At 38.9% G+C, this 20,221-nt stretch overlaps 2 protein-coding genes across 2 annotated transcripts in view; both read right to left on the bottom strand.

Annotated features, from left to right (window-relative positions):
- The window catches only part of Erich1 (glutamate-rich 1), a gene marked incomplete at its 5' end in the record, with an annotated part of 52,793,804 nt that overhangs the window by 9,566,340 nt on the left and 43,207,243 nt on the right, over positions 1 to 20,221 (bottom strand).
- The window catches only part of Hook3 (hook microtubule-tethering protein 3), a 90,307-nt gene that overhangs the window by 2,131 nt on the left and 67,955 nt on the right, over positions 1 to 20,221 (bottom strand). Inside the window, 6 exon segments of one of the 2 annotated variants that reach the window (NM_001136098.1) lie at positions 1,354 to 1,425; positions 1,557 to 1,661; positions 4,658 to 4,758; positions 8,194 to 8,276; positions 12,533 to 12,567; positions 16,868 to 16,955. In NM_001136098.1, the coding sequence (NP_001129570.1) occupies positions 1,354 to 1,425; positions 1,557 to 1,661; positions 4,658 to 4,758; positions 8,194 to 8,276; positions 12,533 to 12,567; positions 16,868 to 16,955 (484 nt within the window). 2 annotated transcript variants of the gene reach the window in all.

The following is a 20,221-nucleotide window of genomic DNA, read 5'->3' as shown; positions in this document are numbered from 1 at the left end:
CCTGGGCTTTTGTGCTCTGTGATTTATCGTTCTATCACCAAATTACACTTTTCACATATTTTTAAGATGTCAACACAAAGCTATTTGCTAAGAAACTTAATACCTTGCCCAGCATTCACTACCATCATGACACCTATTTAAGTTGTCTGAGATCCTATTGGTTACCTTCTGTGAGTAGAACTCACATGTTTTTATTTGGAATTGCCCTTTACCCTGAAAAGCTAAAAACTGGCACCATCCTTCAGTTCCATGTCACAAAGTAAGTAAATCTGATGTTGTAAGAAGAAATATGTGAGCACCATGTGAGGCCATAGCCCAGTGAGGGTTGTAAAATTGCTGGCGGGGACTGAGACACAGGGCAGTAAGACCGGGAATACTAAGCTTCAAAAAAGACAAAATAGTGGGGGTAGAGTTAATGCCCAGTGAAATCCTTTAATGCAACTTATATTCTCTACTTTTAAATTTAATTTTTAGGAAAATTATATTTGTTAATAATATTCTCATTCAAAGTTATTTCTTCTAAAAGAAAAATTACAATAAAATCTTAATTTTGGCCAACACAGTGGTGTACTATAGACACATCATGAAACATATTTAGGAAAGAACAAATCACATTTTAAGGTTGGAGAATTAATAACTGAAACACTAAATAAAAATAATTCTCTTATGCTAACAGAGATGCTGTAAGACAAAATGGGAAAACTGAAAGAACAATCTAATTTCCTGTTTCAAAATACTAACATCTGGGCTGGGGAAGAGGCTCTGTGGGTGAAGCAAGCCTAGGGCCTTGTGTTCAGTGCCTGGTGCACCCAGCTTCTATCGGATTCCATAGCCCCCCTACCCAACAGAGGAAAAAGGTGCCTCAGCCTGTATAATTCTCAGCTATGCATCAGCAAACGAACAGGTATTGCCTTACACACACTTAGTCTCTTTGCTTGTGTTCTAGAAAATTCTATTTCAAAACCTCCAGTGGTCAAAGTCTAAAACTGGACATTCCCAAGTCCCCTGAGACAGTTAAACTATCTGTAAAGTAAGGTCATCCTGCAAAGGCACTGTAACTGCCCACAAAGCAGGAACTATGGCATCTGCTCAGGTATTACCATGTCTGCTTTCCCTACAATAAATGGTTCCAAGGACTGAAACTAAACTGGTGTCTTCTATGCTCTGGGAGTGATGTCTTCACAATGACTTAGCCTGTGTATGGACGGTGCTTTTCAGTTTTAAGGTCAACATAGAGGCTTTGTTAGTATACATTAGGAGAGAAATTACTTTCAGATTGTGATGGTAGAATTACTTCTACAGTATAAGCAATGTCATGACAAGGTCACCAAACTGCATAATATTTTCTCTTACCATATTGTACCAGGCACTAACAATGTATTTCTCCTCCATGTCTCTTTGAGTCTTCGTTTTCTCATATTCTTTCTGAAGCACAACCACATGTAAATGAACCAAATGAATTCAATATAAAAATATTTACAATTCATTGTCTAAACCAAAGAATACAATTTATACTACAGCAAGGCCGTATCTTACGGCGCAGTGTAGTTACTGACCTCTAATGAGTGGAAGAGCCGATCACGCTCCTGCAGTTGGTTTTTAAGTGCCTGTATTTCTGGTGCTGCTCCTTGATTCTGTTTAGGGTCTAATGTACGGATAACCTGCAAAAATAGAAGAAAAACAAAGCATACATATATGTTCACACAGAGAACCTAAAAATGAAAACAGAAGCAACCCCCCTCAAACTATAAGAATCTAGCATCTAAGAAAGCAGTCTTAAAAGTGAAAATGAGGCAGAGGCTATGGCCCAGTGGTATAGTGCATGCCTAATACACATGGGGCCCTAGGTCCAATCCCCAGTACAAGGCTAGAGGTCAGGGAATCAAAATGTGCATATAGCTATAGACATCACTACCATAGCAAGCATGAAGCTATTATTAATCCCCCCACCCCAAAAAAAGCAGAAAAGAAAAATAATAAACAAAAGCTATCAAGGACACCTAAAATGTAAATGTAGGAATAAAATAAAATTGCTGCAAATTCCCAATGATACAGACAGGATTACTGGTCCCTGCTAAAGAGACGTATACACAGTTCTGTTCTGTTTTATTGCAGCTAGCCCTGCACACATAATCAGAAACGTATACAAAGGTAACTCTTACACAGGCCTGTCTCTTCTGTGAGGCATGAACATGGGATGTAATTCTACCTGACTCTTCACAGATTTCTGGAAGAGAGGTCATTTTGTTCTTCAATAGTTTTATTATCAAAATGTTCAAACAGACAGACCTTCAAATAGTTCAAATCCATTTATTTTTAACTTGGTACTTTGTCATATATCTTGTCCTCTCTTATGTGTGAGAAATAATTCTCAATCCCTATATCACATAACCCTTAAATACTTCAGTGTATACACATCCCTCAAGTTTTCTTCTTTTTTTTTTTTTTTTTTTTTTTTTTTTGGAGCTGGGGACCGAACCCAGGGCCTTGCGCTTGCTAGGCAAGTGCTCTACTACTGAGCTAAATCCCCAACCCATCCTTCAAGTTTTCTACTTCATTATCATAATAAGATTATGACCTGTAGGAACATATCAGTTCTGTAAAATGGCCAGTGTTCAGTCTGTTTTCATTTCCCATTTTTATAGGTGGGAGGGTTAGAGATTTAACCTGGGGTTTTGTGCATGCTAGGAGAGGACTCTACCTAGGAGACATACATCTCTAGATCTCTTCATATCTTTTATTTTGAGACATGGTCTTAGAAAACTGTCCAGGCTGACTCTGAACCCTCCTCCGTTGGCCTTATGAAGTAGCTAGAATCACTTGGCCAAGGTGTGTCTTATAACTGATTCCTTGTCCTCAATGTTGGACTCAAAGATTGATGCAATCTACCTGGCAAGCAGGATCCCTCATACCTCTCAGAGCTGGGGTTACACATGTGTGTACAATACACGGTTTCATGCAATTGCTGGGGACCTGAAATGAGGTCCAGATGCTTAGGCATCAAGCTCTTTATTCGCTCATGACTTTTATCTCCAATTCTGGATTATCTGATAGTAATTTATTGACTTTAAAAAGAGTGTGTATGTATATATATATATATATATATATATATATATATATATATGTATTTTGTTTACATGTATGCAGGTGCATCAGCAAAGAGAATAGGATCCAATGGGACTACTACAACTACAGATGGTTGTGAACTGTCATGTGGTTACTGGGAATTGAACCCAGAACCTCTGCAAGAGCAGCCAGTGCTCTTAATCACTGAGGCATGTCTCCAGCCCTTTCTTTCTTTTTTTTTTTTTTTTTTTGGTTCTTTTTTTTGGAGCTGGGGACCGAACCCAGGGCCTTGCGCTTCCTAGGTAAGCGCTCTACCACTGAGCTAAATCCCCAGCCCCTCCAGCCCTTTCAAAAGCATCATTTAACTTGCTCTAACAGCTTCATGGTTTTCCTCTTCAAGTATGAAGAAAGATCTAGAAGACATTTTGATTCAGATTAATCATTCATGACAATGATATTCCATCAGGAAGCATCAAGTCTAGGCTACAGCATTCATTATACATTATTAATATCCCTTTTATTAAAATTTTTAAAGATTTATTTATTGAGAGGGATTTGATTCCCAGCAGGCGTATATATGATTGTGCACCATGTGACGATGGATGTCAAAGTAGATGTCTGGGAACTGGAGTTACAGATAATTGTGAGCCATCATGTTGGTGATGGGAACTGAACTGGGTTCTCTGCAATAACAAGTGCTCTTAACCACCAGGCCATTGCTCCAGCTCCTTAAACTTTTGTAAAAATAAAGGTTTGTTTATATGAGTATGGGTCTTTCTCTAGCCCCCTGGAACTGGAATTACTGAGAGTTGTAATCTGCCGTATGGGTGCTTGGAGCTGAACTTGGGTCCTCTACATAAGCAGCAAGTGCTCTTAATTGCCTAGACATCTCAACGTCTTAACACATTTTCAGGTGCATATAATGTAATCATTTTCTTTTTTTTTAATTTTTTTAGATTTATTCATTTATTATATATAAGTACACTGTAGCTGTCTTCAGACACACCAGAAGAGGGCATCGGATCTCTTTACAGATGGCTGTGAGCCACCATGTAGTTGCTGGGAATTGAACTCAGGACCTCTGGAAGAGCAGTCGGTGCTCTTAACCGCTGAGCCATCTCTCCAGCCCCCATGTAATCATTTTCTTACCATGGCATTTTGATGCGTTTGTGTCATTCATTATACTCTGTTCTTGGGCGAGTGAGATGGCGAGTAGGTAAAAGCGCTTGCTGCCAAGCCTGAGGGCCCACGTGCCACCCCGGAACCCACACGGTCGAGGGAGGGTGCTGACTCGGGTCCCTGTGCTTGTTTGTTCTGTGTGCTCCTGTGCGTCATTACGCTTTGACTCCTTCCCTCATGCACTGTAACTCTGATTGCTGCTGCTGCCTGTTCACACAGGCTGCGCTTGCTTCTTGCTAGTCAATTTGTGCAGGGCCTGTTTGCATCACTGCTTCTTGCTCTGGATCGTTCTCTATTGTAAGTTTCTTGGACTGTTTTCTGTGCAGGACATCATGTGCTATGGGTAATGGACTTTCAGCCTAGAGGACAGAATGGCTGGAAGTTCAGGGAGATAGTTTAAGTTCATACTCACACTTTTGGCTTTTTCCAGGTATTTTTTATAGCGTTCTTCCATTTGCTTCATTTCTTCTTCTTTCTTCCGTAAAGCTTCTTGCAATTCTTCAATTCTTAAGGCTGTCCATAAAAGATGACCATAAAAAATTAAAATATAATAACATTAAAATTAAACTTATTTATAAGTAAATAATAGTTCAGAGAGACTGTTTAGTCTATTTTAATATATAATTTTCTCTTTAAAAATAATCTATATTTTTATTTTACTAAAACCTTCTTTTTAAAAAAATTTTTTAAATACTTATTTTTTGCATCTTCAGACACCAGAAGAGAGCATCAGATCCATTACAGATGGTTGTGAGCCACCATGTGGATGCTGGGAATTGAACTCAGGACCTCTGGAAGAGCAGCCAGTATTCTTAACCGCTGAGCCGTCTCTCCAGCCCCCAATATGATCTTTTTAAGTCTAAATTCTGATCCGTGCCATAGAGACTTAACATTAAGTGAAAGAGAAAGACAGTGTATGCTTAGTGAGATAAGCTAGACAGGAAAGTACAAATCGATTTTACTTGCATGAGTTTCCTAAATAGTTAAGCCTTGAGTGTTCAAGGCTCTTCCTCACTTTTTCTTCTATTAGTTTGAATATCTGGTTTTATGTGTAGGTCCTTAATCCACTTGGACTTGAGCTTTTTACATGGTGATAAGAATGGATCGATTTGCATTCTTCTACATGCTGACCTCCAGTTGAACCAGCACCATTTGTTGAAAATGCTATCTTTTTTTTTTCCACTGGATGTAAAACCATCCTTTGTCAAAGATCAAGTGACCATAGGTGTGTGGGTTCATTTCTGGGTCTTTAATTCTATTCCACTGATCTACCTGCCTGTTTGTGTACCAATACCATACAATTTTTATGACTATTGCTCTGTAGTACAGCTTTAGGTCAGGAATGGTGATTCCCCCAGAAGTTCTTTTATTGTTGAGCATAGTTTTCACTATCCTGGGTTTTTTGTTATTCCAAATGAATGTGCAAATTGCTCTTTCTAACTCTATGAAGAATTGAGTTGGAATTTTGATGAGGATTGCACTGAATCTACAGAGTGCTTTTGGCAAGATGGCCATTTTTACTATATTAATCCTGCCAATCCAGGAGCATGGGAGATCTTTCTATCTTCTGAAATCTTCAATTTCTTTCTTCAGAGACTTGAAGTTCTTGTTATACAGCTCTTTCACTTGGTTAGAGTCACACTGAGATATTTTATATTATTTGTAACTATTGTGAAGGGTGTTGTTTCCCTAATTTCCTTCTCGGCCTGTTTTTCCTTTGAGTAGAGGAAGGCTACAGATTTGTTTGAGTTAATTTTATATCCAACTACTCTGGTGAAGTGGTTTATCAGGTTTAGGAGTTCTCTGGTGGAACTTTTGGGGTCACTTAAGTATACTATTATATCATCTGCAAATAGTGATGTTTTGACTTCTTCCCTTCCAATCTGTATCCCTTTGACCTCCCTTTTTTGTCTGATTGCTTTGACTAGGACATCAAGTACTATATTCAATAGGTAGGGAGAGAGTGGGCAGCCTTGTCTAGTACCTGATTTCAGTGGGATTGCTTCAAGTTTCTGTCCATTTAGTTTGATGTTGGCTACTGGTTTGCTTTTACTATGTTTAGGTATGGGCCTTGAATTCCTGATCTTTCCAAAGATTTTAAGAGGAAGGGGTGTTGAATTTTGTCAGATGCTTTCTCAGCATCTAATGAGATGATCGTGTGGATTTTTTCTTTGAGTTTGTTTATATAGTGGGTTACGTATATGGATTTCCGTATATCAAACCAGACCTGCATCCCTCGGATGAAGCCTACTTACTTGATCATGATGGATGATTGTTTTGCTGTGTTCTTGGATTTTGACTGCAAAAATTTTATTGAGTATTTTTTCATCGATATTCATATGGGAAACTGGTCTGAAGTTCGCTCTCATTGTTGGGTCTTTGTGTGATTTAGGTATAAGCGTAACTGTGGCTTCATAGAAGGAACTTGGTAGTGTTCCTTCTGTTTCTATTTTGTGGAATAGCTTGGACAGTATTGGTATTAGGTCTTCTATGAAGGTTTGATAAAATTCTGCACTAAACCCATCTGATCCTGGGCTTTTTTGGTTGGGAGACTTTTTATGACTGCTTCTATTTCTTTAGGAGCTATGGGACTGTTTAGATGGTTTATCTGATCCTGATTTAACTTTGGTACCTGGTATCTGTCTAGAAAATTTTCCATTTCCTTCACATTTTCCAGTTTTGTTGAGTATAGGCTTTTGTAGTAGGATCTGATGATTTTTTCAATTTCCTCAGTTTCTGTTGTTATGTCTCCCCTTTCATTTCTGATTTACAACAAAGTATTTAATTCCACTGGACTGCATTCTTAAAATAGTTACCTGCTCCTATGTGCATTTTGCTATATTGTAAAATAAAGTCTGACATTTCACTTTCATAAAATGAAGTTAAGGTTAACTACAGTTATAAATACCAAAAAAGGTATATGTCTAGGGCTAACTTATCACAATTACCTTGAAAGTATTTAGCTTCATATACTATCCATTACAATTCTTTACCACAGGTAAAGAATTCTGTGAATTAGTACTTAAAAATTAGTACAATTCTTAAAAATTTTTATTATTATTTTCTGTGTGTTTGTGTAGGATGATGTCATACAGGTGAGGCAGGTACAAGATAGAATGAGGCCTTTCATTGGACAAGAAGGAAGTACAGTGGGAGAAAAGTTTGAGGGAAGAGGAGGAGACTGGAACGGAAAGGATGGGAGACTGGAGGAGAGGGAGGAGAAGCTGCCGAGAGAACATGGAGGCTGATGTTAAGATTCTGCACTGTATCTTTACAGGTTGTTATGAATATTCTTAAGGGATGGATGTATACAGGGCTTTGTATATTTAGGTGGGCAATCCAATCTTATCAATTGGATTATTGGGTTGTGTGTTTTCTTGTGGCGATTTGACTTTGGGGGAGTGTGTGGCGGCAGAGACACTGGGCTGCCACGGAATTGGGATGTGTGTTTCTGGCAAGATATCTGCATTGGATCCTTGGGAACTAAAGTACAGGTACTTGAGACCCTGACACAGGTGCTGCCAATCAAACTTCGGTGTCCTACAAGGACAGCAAGAGCGCTTTGCTCTGAGCCATCTCTCCAAAACTTGACAACTTCTCTTTAGTAAACTATTTTTAAAATTTTTAATATTTTTCTTAAGCACATGTGTATGTACCTGTGTGAGTTTGTCAATGTGTGTGGGTGTCCTGGAGGCCAGAAGAGGGTATTGGATTCCCTGAGGTTTGAGTTGCAGGGGTTGTGAGCCACCAGTGTAGGTTCTGGCAATCAAATTCTTATCTTCTGGAAGAGCAGCAAGTGCTCTTAACTACTAAGTCATCTTTTCTAGTTCCCTAAGGGAAATTCTAAGTGGCTGAATAGATAAAAGGCCCATTTAAAAGAAACAAGTTACATAAATTCATTATCTCTAAAACAGTGTACGGCTAATGATGCTATTAGGAAAGACTTACAGCTGTTGTTAAATCTTGGCTCGAGATCTTCAATAATGGCTCTCTTTTTCTGTAATTCATTGTTGGCTTCATGCAGCTTCTCTCTGCAACAAAATATGCGACTATATCAACATTCCTGTTTTTGCATCTGCTTCTCTTTCCTGTGCTGGAGATCTAGTTTAGTCCTCACACATGCTACACAAGTTCTCTGCCTTTGACTACATGCTTAGCCCTTGTTTCTGTATTCTTTTTTTCATTTTGAACTAAAAATTTATTATATTTAAAAAAGACTTGCATTGCACACAAGTTCTTTGAGAAAAGATAAACAGTCTAAAGCTTTTTTTAAAAGGCAAAACCCAGTTCTTTTGGTTTGAAACAATAATTTCTTCTACATAAAACATATATGAAGATCTTCACGTTTTAAAAATAAGGATATTGTAAAAATTGAACTTCAACCTCTGAGAAGCTTTTCAATGCAAATTTTGTTGCCAAAGATAAATTGCTAAAAAAGATATTTAACAGAAAGAACATTAAAGAAGACACAGATATATACAATATGAACAGACCTCACAAGATAACGCAGAACAAAAGAATCAGATTCTGTTTATGACAAATCCTGCTTCAAAAACTAACAAAAAGTGATGAAGATTAGCACTGTGGCTAATACCGAGATGTAGTCAGATCAACTGGGAGAAGCAAGGATGAATTCTGTCAAATGTTCACCAACCTATATGTTTAGGAACTTAGGATATATAAATTACTATAAAAAGATTATGTTCCAATATAAAAAATAATAGACAGCAAGCTTTTCTCCTGTAACAGTTGAATAATAGTGTGACATATAATCACCCACTAACTGATTCCGTGTGGCACTGCATATGTGCCCATATTAAATAGCAACAGCTCTTGTTATGTCTATTGCTAATGCTTCAAAGCCTAACACTATAATAAATTCCTTCCTGCCTTTTTTTTAAAAGAGAAAATGTCTCATTGTGTAACTCTGGCTGACTTGTAACTCACTACATAGACAGGCTGGCCTTTAAGTCAGAGACCCACCTGCCTCTGCCTCCCACCTGCTGGGAATAAAGGCAGGCGTTGCCATGCCTGGATCTTTTTGTTCTTCAGTAAATTATTTTTCAAGGTCTTAATATCTAATATATTTTTATATACAGTATCTAATGTATATCTAATTATATACATATATATGCACACACACACATATATGTTACCATACTCTTAAAGAATAAAATAACTAAGCACAATGAGCAGTCAAAAGGTTAAAAATCAAACATCTTCCTAAAAAAGCCTTAGACATCGCACATCTATCTCCTTCCAAGGGATAATCAATGTCCAAAACTTTAGTGTCCTCTGATTTACATGATGGTTTACTGTCTTATCTTACTCCTAAGCAATGTTACTCCTCTCTAGAACTTTACTTCCTGTGTTAATTACTAATTACATGTCTTCTAAAGCTTTCCTAGCATATCTGGACAGCACTATCTCTAGAAATCTCAGGTATATACAGCAAAACTGCTATATTATAGAGTATGTACATTTTTCAATACTCAGCAGTCAATGAGAATTATTATTGCTTATCAACTTTAGCAGTAATTCTCACTACTGATTTAATTTTTAAAGCTAATTTGATATGTTTGAAAATGGTCTCTAGTACAGTTTTAAATCTATACGTGACTACTGAGAGGTCCTATGGTGAGTTGAATATTCTTCCAAAAGGTAAGTTCTAATCTCTAATACTGTCATTGTGACACCATTTAGAAACTGGATCTTTTTAGTTAACACTTAACAGGATGCTGTGCTGGGTCAGGGCACACTCTGAACCCAACTACTGCTGTGGTTATAGGAATGCCCATGTTCTTCCTTAACTGTGGTTTCGATTCCCATGGTTTTAGTTGCTTATGGCCAGTTGATGTCAAACCATTAGAAAACCCCAGAGAGAAATAAGTTTTAAGTCCCATGATGTACAGAGGTGTGTGGTAAACTTCACGTGTCCTGGTGTGCCATCCCTGACACGTCAATTATCCCTCTGTCTTGCGTATCCACTGTGTAGGTTATCCACCACTAGTTACTCAGTAACCATGTTGGTTATCAGAATAAGTGTTTTAGGACAGTGTTATAATAATTGTTCTACTGTATTAGAAAACTATAGTCAGAGGTATTTATCTATAGGAAAGAACCCAAAAAAATGTAGTGTTCAGAACTATGAGTGATTTCAAGCATTTCCTGAGCATCTCAGAAGAAACCTTGAGGCTGAGGGAAGCATTGTACAGAGAGAATGTCAAGTGAAAACAGAGGCTACCAACGGAGTGCCAAGGCCTGCCAAGGCTTCCAAAACTAGGAGGACTGGGGTGGGCTCTGCTCTTCATCCGCTAAGAAATCGATCTGTCAACAACTGATTTCGATTTTGTTGGCTCTGTAACTGTGAGAACATAATTCTGTTCCCTTAGCCCCTTTATTTGTGGTAATGTTTGCAACAGACACAAGAAACTAATACAGTCCTCAGTAAACACCCTGTCTGGTGAAGATTCTCAGCACGTGTGCAACTGAGCACACGACAATGGTTAAAGAGTGGATTTCTGACCCAAAGTATTCCACTGTTTTCAGAGAGGAATGGAAAATTCAAAATTACAAGACTTCCACTCTAGATTCTCATTCTAGGTAATCTTATAAGGGTTGGAAAGTAGCATTGTTTTAGTATAGTTAGAATCTATTATTAGACTTTCTAGAAATATCAGTGGCTAGGAATCCATCTCATCCAATATATTAAAAAACTGGATAATATACATCAAACTTTCAGAAAACACAATATCTTTCCAATTGTAGAAGAAAAGCCAAACTTATCTCTTTGGTGTGGAGAATGCCTATTTTAGCTTAATCAGTAGCTACTAATTCATAGCCTTCCTACACTTAACGCCTGCAAGCAATTTTGCGGGAAAATGATAGATTAAGATGTTACTGGGCTGAGAAAAATTATTGAAGATTTCTTCAGGAGGATCAAAAGTGATATTTTAATTTCTTATTTCATCTTTTACGTTACAAAGTCCTACTTAAAACAACTGTAATTCAGGCTGGAAGTATGGCTCAGCAGTTAAGAGTACTGACTGCTCTTCCAGAGGTCCTGAGTTCAATTCCCAGCAACCACATGGTGGCTCACAACCATATGTAATGAGAACCGATGCCCTCTTCTGGTATGTCTGAAGACAGCAACAGTGTACTCATATATATAAAATAAATAAATCTTTTTTTTTAAAAAAGGAGAGATAAAAGCTGGTGCTGGCTCAGTGGTTAAGAGCACTGAATGCTCTTCCAGAGGATGTGAGTTCAATTCCCAGCAACCACATGGTGGCTCACAACCATCTGTAACGGGATTCACGGCCTCTTCTGGTGTGTCTGAAGATAACAACAATACATAAAATACATACAACATACATAAAATAAATATGTAAATCTTTTTAAAAAATTGTAATTTAAAGGCTTACTTGAAAAATACGGTACTGACAAACTCTCTACTTTAAGGAAGTGTATTTGTTGATATGTCTAACACAGTCCATACACCTAAGGCTCATGGGACATGGAGGAAGAGGGGAGTGCAAAGGCTTTTTGTTCAGAGCCAGAGGAGTAGGACATTTGCCTCAATACAGTGTCTTCTAAAAAAAAAGACATGAAATAGAGTTGGGCAGGGAGAAGGTGTTAGGGGAAGGAGTGTGGGATGGTGAATATGATCAAAATACATTGTAGGAAATTCTCAAAGGACTAGTAAAACTGTATTTTAAAGAAGCTTATTTAAAAATGAATGTAGGGCTGGCAAACTAGTCTGTCTGGGCAAGGAAGAAGGGTGCCTGTTCCGTATGTGCAGCTCTACTGCAGCACAGATGACTACTAGATCTAATGTAGTCTACAGCTGCATTTAGAGCTGAGCGGCTGCAACAGAGGCCAGGACTTGTACAGCCTAAAATAATTACTGTTTGGCCTGGCACAGAAAAAGGCCGTGAATAACATGACTATTATAACAAAGATAGGAAGCTCTAAAGTTCCCACTGAAAAAACAGCCCTAAAACCGTTTGTTCTGGAGTCTCCTACTGTTGCCTAAGTTGGCCTGACACCAGGAACAGTTCCGCTGTCTCAGTCCCTTGACTGCAGGTGTGAGTCATCAGGTCTCACAATCACTGAACTGACTGATGTGTGGGGATTTGGGGAGAAATGATCCTGCAGTCACTACCAACAGATGGTTTCCTCCTGAATCTTCAAGGACCGCTTATGCCCTGTCAACATCCTCTGTACCCACAACAAAGTGCTTTTGTTCTGTTACGTGAAGAAGAGCCTCAATGAGTTGTCTACTTACAGATGTTCTTCAAGCTTCTTTTTTAGAAGAACTGACTGAAAATGGAAAATAAGAAATTAGCTCATTATTAACATTTTAGTTAACAAATTTCTTTGTAAAAATTGAAGACTATATACTAAATTATTTGGAGTAAGCCCTCAGTAATTTCTTTGTTCAAAAAGCTCAAAACCCAATGTACCTCAATTTTCTCCTGTTTAATAAAAGAACAGACTAGCCCAGCAGTTGAGAGTAGTCAGTAAGAAATACACAGAAACTAGATAAATTCTGTATACAGAGGGAAATGAATTTAAAAGCTACTTATATAGAGACCCAAATGTTCCTGGACTCAGTAGCCACACAGTACCCTACCATGCAGATTTTCCTATCCTCTTTCTTTGCACTATGATAAGGTCTCAGGATTGCTGCCATACTTCAATTGATAACAAGTGATGTACTCTGGCAGGGGCATATAAAGGAACTGATGGTAAGATGCTGAGAATGGAGTTTTGACTTGGTATTTTTTAAAGGTCTCCTGAAAAGCAGGAACTCAAAATTTACCTAAAAATAAGCAACAAAGACATTTAATAAAGACTACCAGGTTTCATACTTTTAACACATAGAAGTGTTGATATTAATAATGGATTTGTAAACTATATGATAAATGACACTCAAAACCAGTTAATGTAGGCTTATAAAACAAATAGCTCAATTTCTTAATAACAGCGACAAGGAGAAGCAAGCCCTCTAATTTTTAGTTGCCCTGTTTAATGACGACCACCATATATATTCATTCATGTCTGCCTACTCCTGCCATGTAGGAATGACCTGCAGCTCACCATGTATGAAGCCCAGTTCGCCTTGCACTCATGACTCTCCTCCTAAATGTAGAAGGTGCTGGGATCTCAGGTGTGGATTACCATGCCTGATTTTATTCAAGTCAATTGTAACATAGCTTTGGGACATTTCAAATTCATATCTTTCCCAGTATGACAACTGTAATTAGACCAAAGTACTTCACCACTATTTCCTCCAAGACAACAGGAAGATAATAACCTTACTTACTAGCTTTTAATATTTATTTCTTTATTTTTGAATAATTATAGTTTGTTCTTTCTTTGCTAAGAGGATGAAATGGAAATATTAAAAATTCTTGATATTATGTTTTGATTAGATCCTAACAAGTTATTCTGAATTATTACAATTTATATAGTAAATAACTAAATACAAGGCCAATGTGCCAGAAATCAAAGCCTGCTATATACATGGCATAAACCCCACAATAGTAATATCAGCCCTACTGTACAAGTGAGGAAGCTAAGCCAAAGAATATTTAGTAATTTCTGTCCAGGATGGCAGAGACCCTAAGACCTAGGCACAGCCTCCCTTTCCATGCATTCTTTGGTCAGTGCCTTTCCACACTGAAGACTGTAATTATCAAAATGTGTGACTGGAGATCATAAAAGGAAGCTTGTGTCAAAATAAATTATATAAATGAACTAATAGGGAGAGCATTTCTACATTAAGATTTTGATATACTTTAAAAATTCTCAGAGTTGGGGATTTAGCTCAGTGGTAGAGCGCTTGCCTACCAAGCACAAGGCCCTGGGTTCGGTCCCCAGCTCCGAAAAATAGAAAAGAAAAAAAAATAAATAAAAATTCTCCTTGTAAAGAGCAAGTATTTATGAAGGAAGTAATTCTAGCATGTTCATTTTTCATGAGTCCTACTCTAAAATTCCAGTATTATTGACTATAATATCAGATAAAGTATACAATTTAAAAACTTCTTAAGTATATGGAAATGAATAGGAAGCCATACTTACAATAGCCTTGAGCAGAAACCATGCCAAGAGACAGAGAGGACATATTAGTATGAAGCAAACACAGCAGCCAAGAGAAGGAACCATTTAGTAATTCATGAACAGAAGTAAAAGATATGCATTTTTCAGAACTGTACATTTCTCTTTCTTCTAGGTCTCCTCATCCTGTCTCGTTCTCTGAAGTTTTATATACTGTGGCTAGCTCAAATTATCCATATGACTGGATATAAAATGAATTTCTGCTTCCATGCTAAAAACAAATGACATAAAAATAATAATAAAAATGTGAAGACCACCATGCTCTGACTTAAGGTTGTAAGAAAAGGCTGTTTTGACAACAGAGAAGGCAGCAATTCTATCTCCTTCAGAGGGAAGGAGTCAGGTCTAGAGGCTGCTCTATGCAGCACACTGGCTATTGAGGACAGAAGAGAACAACTTCAAAAAATCTGATGGGTTAAAAGAACTACACACCCTGAACTAAACTAATCATTTCTCTAAGGGATCTGGAGTCTTCGAAACAGATTCTGTGTGCAGAGAACGTGGCAGGAAATCTTGCTTAGATCTGAGGGAGACATCTCAATGCTGTGCAGGCAGTTAAAAGGTGACCGGTTTATACAAAGATTTACCTCTGAGATATGATCCCCTAACGCCATGGCACACATGTCTAATTACATGTCTATCACAGCGATACTAAGCTATGCCAAGTTCCTTCAAAGAACAAGCCCTTCATGTTTTAGTTTAAGCACGAGGCCCCACAAGTGGTTGCTTGTGCCTTCCACATTCAGTTAGCTGACACCTCACCATGCTGGCCTCCTGTGTTCCCTCCTCCTTTCCCCTTTCTATCAAAACAAATCCACAGGCCTCACCTCAAGGTTTTCAAGACCCAAATGAATTTTACAGACTGGTTAAAGGGATCTAGAGATGTCAACAAATTAAGAACTTCTACATCCTATGATTCACCTCTAACACATTGCTAATTAAGCTCCATTATTTTAGTATACTAATTTCACTTCTTTGAGATTTACCATTTATACATGTTTTTTTAAAATCATGACATTGGTTGGGTGTGGGGATGGCTATTTGTAGTAGAACATTTGATTTGGATCCTAGAGGCACAAAACAAATTGTATTTTTTAAGAAAAAGAACAACAAAAGGCTTGGTATTTTATACTAGTTCCATGGTAATAAAGGTTAAAAACAGTGTTGAAAATGACAGTAGTTGTGAACTGATCTGAGAAACTAAAACAATTATCAACTCATTAAGAAATAAACTAGCTCATAAATCAAACTGACACACTGATGATATAAGTAAGATGTATGGGGCTGGAGAGATGGCTCAGTGGTTAAGAGCACTGACTGCTCTTCCAGAAGACCTGAGTTCAAATCCCAGCAACCACATGGTGGCTCACAACCAACTGCAGTGGTATCTGATGCCCTCTTCTGGTGTGTTTGAAGACAGTGACAGTGTACTCACATATAATAAATAAATATCTTAAAAAAAAATAAAAGATGTGTAGACAAACCAAACTAAGTCTGAGGCTTTGAGGGCTTTTATATTTAGTATTCCTACACTTTAAAGTAGTTTACTTAACTCTCTTCTGTTTTCAGATGTTCTATGTTAGTACAGTTGGAGAAGATTCCTCCATCTGACTCATCAGTGGAGAAAGTTTAATTGATTCTGCTCAAATGTCTGAGACTACAGTACAAGTGTACCGCAGCAGAAAACAAGACTGATTTATTGACATTTAACTTCCCTCTTCTTCCCACTGTTCTTAAATACTTTTGTGCTTTGGTTTTATTGGGAATGCTTTATTCAGCATAAAGGATGTGCCGATTGCAACGTGTTTCTTGTGGCCCGAGACTGTCTCCTAGGTGCTGCTGAGCAGTGTGAATGGTGGCTAGTGCGGGAGATGACTCCTACGATCCAGGGAGAATGTGCCAACAGCAGAGGGGAGCTGTGATGGAGATGTGCAGAGTGGTAGAAGAATGTGAAGAGGCCAGTGTGGACTTGGACACTCAGAGATGACAGGATACTAGAGATGCATTATTTTCTTAAATACCAAGATTATATAAAACTTTCTTCTTGGGCATTCCTTTACTTTTGGGGGGGAGCTGAGGAAGAAGAAAACCTTTTACCTCACTATGATTGAACACATATAAGATGTATAGGCTCAATTTACTATATTGGCTGATAAATACAAGTGAACTTTCAGTTTCTTGCAGAATCAATTAAAACAGGGCTTAAATAAGGAATGCCAGTGAAAAGAAAAACAGTATTTCTTCCCTATAACCAGTATAACACTAAATTATTGGATATCATCAAATAAAAACCTGAAGATAGGTCCAAGGAATGGCTCAATGGCAAAGGCATTTGCCACCAATTCCCATGACACATGGAGAGAAATAACTCCCACAGGTGACTGTGGATCACGTGTGCACACGCGAGTACATGCCTCCACAACTTAGTTATTTCTATAACTACAGGTTTTCTCAGTTTTGTGAAACTTTTGGGGCATGGTTGGAACATATCAAAACTTACATCTTCTGCTTTTGAGCCTTGATCCTGCAAAGATTTTTGCAGTTCTTCTACTTGTGACTGTACTTCCAGAAGTCTCTGATTCACAAGCCTGAAAAGCAAACACACATTAATTCCCCAAGTTGACCTTTCCCCCTGGGTGGTCATAATGATTTCACCAAAGGCATCACTGGCAAACTATGGACTCAGGTTGTGTAACTGCAATAGCACAGGCACAGTTGGTTGTAGTCACACTGTGTAACTGCAATAGCACAGGCACAGTTGGTTGGAGTCACACTGTGTAACTGCAATAGCACAGGCACAGTTGGTTGGAGTCACACTGTGTAACTGCAATAGCACAGTTGGTTGGAGTCACACTGTGCAACTGCAATAGCACAGTTGGTTGTAGTCACACTGTGTAACTGCAATAGCACAGGCACAGTTGGTTGGAGTCACACTGTGTAACTGCAATAGCACAGTTGGTTGGAGTCACACTGTGCAACTGCAATAGCACAGTTGGTTGTAGTCACACTGTGTAACTGCAATAGCACAGGCACAGTTGGTTGGAGTCACACTGTGTAACTGCAATAGCACAGTTGGTTGGAGTCACACTGTGCAACTGCAATAGCACAGTTGGTTGGAGTCACACTGTGTAACTGCAATAGCACAGGCACAGTTGGTTGTAGCACAGTATGTAACTGCAATAACACAGGCAGTTTCATATCATAAGTAAATATTATATCCATATTATTTTTTGTGTCATTTATAATTTCACTGTGGGGCTGGAGATGCAGCTCAGCTGGTAGGCACTTGCCTAGCATGCATGAAGTCCTGGGTTCTATCTATGTATAAACTAGGCATAATGGGACACGCCTATGACTCCCAACACTTGGGGTGGAGGCAGGAAGGTCAGAAGCTGAGGTCATCCTTACATACAAAGTAAGCCTGAGGCCAGCCTGGTATACATTATGAGCCTGTCAAAAAAAAAAAAAAACCAAAAACCAAACAAACAAACAAAAAACCACAACCAAACCTAACAACCTCACTTCTGCATTCCGTTCTTCTTCATTGGTTTTTAAATCTATAATGCCACTGTGGACTACGGGATCTGGAAGACCTGAGCTTTCATTTTTATATCTTCTAACTGAAAACTTCTAAATATTCTTTAGCTTCAGCTTCTTCAGTTTTAAGATGGAGTTAATAATACTACTACAAGGATTATAAAAGGCAATTTTATGGCATTTTAGTGATCATCTGGCATATTACACATTTAATTATTTGCTATATAATATCTTGGAATTCCAAATAACTTTGTTAGGAAAGGAGGAAAACAAATCATCTGTAGACGACAAGATACTCTACAAAGAACTTTTAAAACTGACCGAAAAATTTCAGTGAGACAGCAAGGTAGAAAAATCAATATCCAAAAATAGTAGCTTTTCCTTTTTAAGACAGGGTCTCACTATGTAGTCCTGGCTAGTGTGGAACTCACCATGTAGACCAGACTGGCTTAAACTCTGAGAGATCCACCTGCCTCTGCCTCCCGAGGGCTGGGACTGAAGAAACAAACCACCAAACCCTGCCAATAGTAGTTAATTTCTACACCAATAATGAACTTCCTTAGAAAGAACCCCTAAGTTGTGGAAGTCTCCAGAATACCCAGGATATAGCTCACAGACTAAGAAGTTAAGGGGTTGGGGATTTAGCTCAGTGGTAGAGCGCTTGCCTAGGAAGCACAAGGCCCTGGGTTCAGTCCCCAGCTCCGAAAAAAAGAACCACAAAAAAAAAAAAAAAAAAAAAAAAAAAGTTAAACAAGCTGGAAGGCCCAAGTGAGGATGTTTCAATCCTCCTTAAAAGGGGAAGCAAAATAATCATGGGAGGCAGAGGGAGGGAAGGATCTGGGTGGGAAAGGGGGGAGATGGGAAAAGGGGCAACAGGATTAGGTCTGTGGGGTGGGGGCAAGAGAATTAATGGAAATACGCAGCTTCCAGGGGTGGGAAATGGGGGGACCCTCTAGAAAGTCCCAGAGACCTGAGAGGTGAGAGACTCTAAGGACTCAATAGGGATGACCTTAACCAAAAAGACCAACAGTAGGAAAAGGGAACTCAGAGTCCACCTCTAGTACATAGACAGTGCACCAAGTGGAGAGACAAGATTACCAACGCAGAATCGAAATTTCTGACCCAGAATTGTTGCCATCTAAAAGAACTGCAGGGAGAAGAATGAAGGACACACTGCAGGAAAAACTGTCCAGTGACTGGCCCAACTTGGGATCCATCTCACGGGGGACACCAAGGCTGGACACTATTACTGATGGTCAGATGTGCTTATAGATGTGAGCCTGGCATGGCTGTCCTCTGAGAGGATCTACCAGCAGCTGATTGAGACAGATGCAGATTCTTACAGCCAACAATTGGACTGAAGTTGGGGACCCCTATGGTTGAATTAGGGGAAGGATTAAAGAAGCCAAAGGGACAGCGACCCCATAGGAAGACCAGCAGTCTCAACTAACCCAGACCCCAGAGAGCTCCCAGAGCAGAACCACCAACCAGGAGCACACACAGATCAGTCTGAAGCCCCTGGCACATAGATAGCAGGGGTCTGCCTGGTGTTGTCTTAGTGGGAGAAGACGTGCCTAATCCTTGGGAGAGCAGAGGCCCTAGGGAAGGGGGAGGTTTGGTGGGGGGCACCCTCTCAAAGGCAAGGGGAGGAGGAATGGGATGAGGAACTGAGGGAGGGGGACCAGAAGGGAGAGGCAAAGGCTGGAATGTAAATAAATAAAACAATTAAACAAATTTTAAAGAAGGAAGTACACAGAACAGGATGATTGCCATAGCCCCTGCCCCTGCTCAGCAAACCAAACCACAAACATTTCTAGGAACAAACCTAATCAAATATGTAAAATACCTGTAGAGTGAAAATTACTAAAGACAGAAACTAAAGAAGATGGGAACAGAACAGAAGATGGGAAGAGCTTCCATTTGATGGAATTAATATTGCTAAGATTTCCAAAGTACTCAAAACAAGTGCAGATTCAATGCAATTCCCGTCAACATTCCACTGGCATTATCCGTAGAAATAGAGAGACTAAGGCTGGTGGCATCACTCACTAGATTAGAACGATTGGAAAGTTGTAGTAACAACAAACAGCACAGAGTTGAGATATGACCAGACATACCCAATAAGGTAAAAGAGGCTCCAGAAATGCATGTTCAACTCTTGACAAAAGTTCAAGGTACTTGGGAACAAAGACAGCTTTTAAAACTAATGGTTCCGGGGTTGGGGATTTAGCTCAGTGGTAGAGCACTTGCCTAGCAAGTGCAAGGCCCTGGGTTCGGTCCCCAGCTCCAAAAAAAGAAAAGAAAAGAAAAAAAAAAA

This window comes from Rattus norvegicus, chromosome 16 (assembly GCF_021556685.1).
Source record: "Rattus norvegicus strain SHRSP/BbbUtx chromosome 16, alternate assembly SHRSP_T2T, whole genome shotgun sequence".
Taxonomy (NCBI): Eukaryota; Metazoa; Chordata; class Mammalia; order Rodentia; family Muridae; genus Rattus; species Rattus norvegicus.
The sequence above is the reverse complement of the archived record's forward strand: the minus strand, read 5'-3'. Positions and strand labels throughout refer to the sequence as shown.